Source organism: Anoplopoma fimbria, chromosome 12 (genome assembly GCF_027596085.1).
Source record: "Anoplopoma fimbria isolate UVic2021 breed Golden Eagle Sablefish chromosome 12, Afim_UVic_2022, whole genome shotgun sequence".
NCBI lineage: Eukaryota > Metazoa > Chordata > Actinopteri > Perciformes > Anoplopomatidae > Anoplopoma > Anoplopoma fimbria.
The window spans coordinates 27,057,686-27,063,069 of NC_072460.1; the positions used below are offsets into that span (position 1 = coordinate 27,057,686).

The 5,384-nt window shown below is 39.4% G+C and overlaps 1 protein-coding gene across 2 annotated transcripts in view; it reads left to right on the top strand.

Annotated features, from left to right (window-relative positions):
* ptpn18 (protein tyrosine phosphatase non-receptor type 18) overlaps nt 1–5,384 on the top strand; it is a 19,216-nt gene continuing 13,832 nt past the window's right edge. For both annotated transcript variants that reach the window (XM_054609921.1, XM_054609922.1), the window contains exon 1: nt 1–180. In XM_054609921.1, coding sequence (XP_054465896.1) covers nt 109–180 — 72 coding nt within the window. In that variant the 5' untranslated portion in view covers nt 1–108. The remainder of the gene's footprint in view (nt 181–5,384) is intronic.

Below are 5,384 nucleotides of genomic sequence, written 5' to 3' on the forward strand. Positions count from 1 at the left end.
AGAGGGAGGTGCTCAATTATCGAGTTGAATAATTAACAGAACTGAGACAGCCAGCCAGACAGAAGGTCAGAGGAGGTCGGTCAGGTGTTGGATGGTCATCGATGCGACATGGAGCTGCTGTCCTCTCTGAAGACCTTTCTGAAGACCGTGGACAACGGGACTCTGGACCAGGAGTACAACGTGAGTGTGTGCTTTCTTATCTGATCTGATGTGTGTGTGTGTGTGTGTGTGTGTGTGTGTGTGTGTGTGTGTGTGTGTGTGTGTGTGTGTGTGTGTGTGTGTGTGTGTGTGTGTGTGTGTAACTTAGCCCTCTCATCTGCAGCACATTGCGATTGAATGAAGAGCGACAAGTGTGTGTGTGAAAAGCAGCTTACACCGTACACTGTGAGGGTGTTAAAATTAGGTTTTTAAATGAGTTCGAAGAGACAATTTTACGTGTCACAAAGCATTTCTAATCATTCATATTGATATTTTTTAACATAAGTATCTAAAATAAAACTTAATTAAAGTTTAAATGAATAACAACAAGACATTCATTCAATAAAGTGCTTTCCAAAGTCCTCAAAGAGACCTAAACAAGAAGTGAAGCATGTTTCTGGTGTGTGGCTGGAGGTTGAGGTTTCTGAACAGAAACACTTCTCTATGTTGCAGCGTATGTGTTTCTTTGCTCTCTCTTTGTGTTCGGTGTTGCGCTAACATGCTCTCACTGTCGGTGACTCGTCTGTTGCTTTCCTGGAACAAGCTGCTGTTTAAACTGCATGTGGTTTTCATATCTGTGATCTCTATTCAAATGAGCTGCATCCAATAAACGGACTGAGCTGAGACGTCAGGCTGCTTTGTGTCAAACATGCTGAACTCAGTGTTCACAGATCATTGATTATATGTGAAGTTGAATTAATGCCAGCAATAAATCTACAGTTTGACTCTTAATGGACTTAAAGTACTTTTAAAAACCAGCATGTTATTTTGCTCGGCGTTGTTTATCACTTTACCTGTAATAAATGATGCTGGCGCTGCCAATTATTCATTGACATATAAAACATTTAATTATAAGATTTTACTAAATGATCAGTACATTAAATATAACTACCCCTCAGGGAAAGCTCATGGGTTTCCTATAATGATCCAATATTCCAGGAAATCTCTAATCTTTATGTATATACACATGAACTTTGAGAATGATATTTATTTACATAAATTTTAAAATATAGTAGTTGAATAAAACCACCTTCATAAGCTAAAGTTGCACTTTTATGTTCATCTACGGATGCTTTAGAAAAGAACAGAGTTGCATAAAATCACCATTTCCTCAGGATGATGTAAAGGAAGAGGAAGGAAGAGGAGAATCCCCTCTGGACATCTCTTATCCTTCTTTTTTGTGGTCAAAGTAATTATATCATATTTCTTAATTTCGTCATCGACAGTTTGTTTGTCACTTACATTGTGTTCTTGTGTTTGTTGTGTTTTAAGTTACTCTCTTTGATCTATTAGGAGAACCGTGTTCTCATCTTCTGTCCTGTTTGGCTTCTTTTTCCTTTTGTTGTCTCTTTATTGTCCATCAACGTACCATTTTTATGAGTCCAACAAGGAATTAGATCTTACTGTAAATAAAGCTCAGTATTAAAGATGTCAGAGGACAATTTACAGTTTAAATGACCAACCTGAAACCAGAACAGTAGGAGACAAAAATGTGACTTTAAGAGTACGTACATTTATATGCAGATGATATTGTCTTATATGTCAAATGTTCTTCTTAATGTGGACATAGAAAATCTGCAGTCTGCTTCAGATGTTTCAGTTCAGATTTATTCTATTGAGCATGAGGTTTTGTTTTAAGTGCTAACAAAACAAAATGTGCTTTTTTTAAGGTTACTTTAACAGTATCGAGACTACAGAACTTTGTCACATTCAAAATGTGGAATGCTACAAATATTTGCGAACCTGTATTTTAAATCTCATGCAAAAATTCTGAAACATTTGGATGCAGTTCAGAAACAAATCTTGATACAGTCTTTAATTATACCTGTACTATATTGATATTTTAGTTATGTTTCCTCTACCTCCACTAGTTGATAAGAACTATATAACTATAATACTTTCTGGAACTGTAATATGACGAGTTCTATAACTGAGCTATTTTCTGCCAATAACTAAAGATAGTGATGAGAACCACTGAACTCTTTCTCGCGGTGTGAATACAGACAGCAGCTTTGTGGGCTTTGCAGCAACCAACAAACACACAAACAAAAAAAAATAACACCCTGAATTATCAGTGCTGAGAAACTTCATGCAGACTCACTCTCATGTGTCTGCAGCAGAGACTCAACGCACATCACAGTTTTGTTCAATCACAAGATGCAGACTGCTCTTTTAATCAAATCCTCCTCTATGGCTTAAAGGTGTTCATGGTCAGACTAACCCAACAATAGGTTAGTTTCTCCAGAACTCATCTATTTTGTTCCTCAAATCTGGGCCAGTTCTTAGAGGCATCAGGATTAGCAGGGTATTCCAGACGTCCTTCTTCCCAGAAATCCCTCCAGAGTGTTCTGGGTCTACAGGGCCTCTTACCAGTTGGACTACCAAGAAAACCTGGAGGATCCTGATCAGATGTTGAACCACCTCAGCAGGTCCCTTTAGACGTGAAGGATCAGCGTCTGTACAACACCTTCATCACTGCTGACACTGCAACAAACATCTCCATCTCACGCTCCATTTGACCCCGAGACACTTGACCTCCCTCTCTTGGGGCAGTGACTCACTCTTAACCCATAGGATTCAATCCACTGTTTTCCTGTAGAGAACCATTAACTCAGACTTGGAGGTTCTGACTCTTATCCCGCCCGTTTCACACTCTTCTACAAACAACCCCAGAGCTGCTGAAGGTCAAGTTCTGAAGGAGCCAACAGAACCACATCATCTGCAAAGAGACGAAACGCAATTCTGAGGTCCTCAAACCGGACCTCCTTTTCTTCCAGGCTGTGTCTTGAGATCCTGTCCGTGAAAATCAAATAACAGAATTGAAGTCGAGGGACGACCCTGTTGGAATTCAACACGCACTGGAAATGTGTTTGACTTTGTGCCGAGTATCCGGACACAGCTTGCACTTTGGTTAAACAAGGTCCAGATCACTTTTAGCAACAACCGGGGTACCCCTTATTCCCTCAGTACCCCCCACAGGACTCCCGGCGGGACATGGTCTTAGGCCTTCTCCAAGTCCACAAAACACATGTAGACTGGATGGGCAAACTCTCATGATCCCTCCAACAGACCTGCAAGGGTAAAGAGCTGGTCCATTGCTCCAGGAAAGAATCCACACTGCTCTTACTTTTTGACCTCAACAAACTTTGCCATGGAAATGGATGGGTCTTCCTCTGAGTCTTCAAACACTGTTTACTCCACGGAGGTCATGTTGGTCCAGTTTAGGGGTTCCTCAAAGTTCCCCAGTCCTTGTCTGCTGAACACAGCCTGAACTAGGCCGTCTTTCGCTTTCTGAGTCGTCTCATGGTTTGCCAGAACTTCCTTGAGGCAAACTGAAAGTCGTGTCCAAAGTCTGCCTGAAGGTTTCTGCTTTGGCGACCGGTGCAGCTGCAGCTCATCTGGCAAACCGGTACCAGTCTGCTGTTTCCAGAGACTTCTGGGCCAACCAAGTCTCTAAAGACTTCATTCTTCAGCATCACGGCCTCTTAGTTCTCAGGTTGACACCACAACAGGCTCCAAACTGACGGAGCCAAATGTTCAAGTTTAATCCCATTCAGGTGATTTTGATTATTTTGGCTGATTAAAGACTGAAACTCTGTTTTACAGCGTTAATATTTTAAAAACAGTAAACAATAGCTTTGATATTCAGCTGGGTATTTTTACATCTAGAGTAGTTAAATAAGACCTGATAAAGATCTGTGTACATGAGTGCATATTTATATCCGGGGGTTACAATCCTTTAATTAGCCATTCTAACCTTTAACTTCAACCACCACAGTGACCTAAAACCTGACAGACCTGATGTTATTCTGATCTCTGGGCTGACCCACCGTTTTCATATCCTGTTTCCTACAAACCGTCATGTTTCAGAGGGCCTGACAGGCTGCACTCTGAACTCTCCGAACTCTTAACAGTAAAATACTGGCAGCAGGGACGCCAGTAATTAACCGTTATTTTACGGTGCAGATACTATGATTTATTAGACAGTATCTTATCGTACAGTAGATTACAGTATGTGATAGTAGAATAACCGGATTTTACACTAGTTTTACAGTTTATACAAGCATGTCTACGTTTATTTACAAAGGGTAATAAAATCTGCTACTTTTGAATTTAATTCCCCAAAACAACAAAAAAGTAGAAAACTATCGCGTTCCTATTTACAGCAATTCATTACAGTGAGAGGTTTGAATTTTAATAACACAACAGGTACTTTGTTATCACAAAATGTTCAGTTTCACCCCCTTCTTTTTATTATCAGGACTCTATGCACATATGAATTGGTCTCATTGAGATGTGTGTGTGTGTGTGTGTTTTAAGGCTGTTTGTTTTGTGGCGGTGGAGGTTAGTTAGTCAATAATCCTGCTTCCTCATTCTCTCTGGAGTCACTCTCTCAGGTCGGTTCATTATTAACCCGCCAGAGAAACTTCCTCGCGGCCGTTGTTCCTGAAATGAGTCATCCAGGGAAAGAGACTGGAAAGAAACACCTGATCTCAGGTTATATTTAAAGTAAAAGTCTGCTGATACTCTTCATGTTTTTGCACTTTCAGACTCAAACCAACAGTGAATGTTTCTACTAACGAGTATCAATGAGACTCACTGTTCATAATCATCGTCACACTGTAGTTTATTCTTACTCAATCCCACATACAAATACACATGAATGCACCACCTGTGGATTCATCCGCCGCTGAAAATAGTCCCCAACACAACCCCAGTGCTTTCAGATTGTTGGTTTCTGTCCAAACATGAGATTTGTTGACGAGTAGAAAAATACTGTATATGAAAAAACACCAGACTGATCCTTTAATTATAATTTAGAATAGTTACATTATCAGCTCACTTCTTATCTGATTATATTATATAACAGCCAAATCTCACAAAAGAAACCAAAAATATAGAGACATTCTGAGGCAGATAAGAAAGTGAAATCATCTGAATAAAAGTGAACTCTAAATCTGTTTTGAAAGTTTAAGTTGACCGTAAACATTATTAAATAAATGACACAGAGATAAATACGTTATGTCTGTCAATTATTGTATAATAATAAATATTTAATAATGAAAAAGTAAACAGTTTATGCCAGTTATCAGATTCAGATTCATTATATTCATTTTTGTAAGTGGGCTGAGAATATTTAAATGTTTGTGATTTCCTGCAGTTGAACTTCTGTCAGTTATCATCAT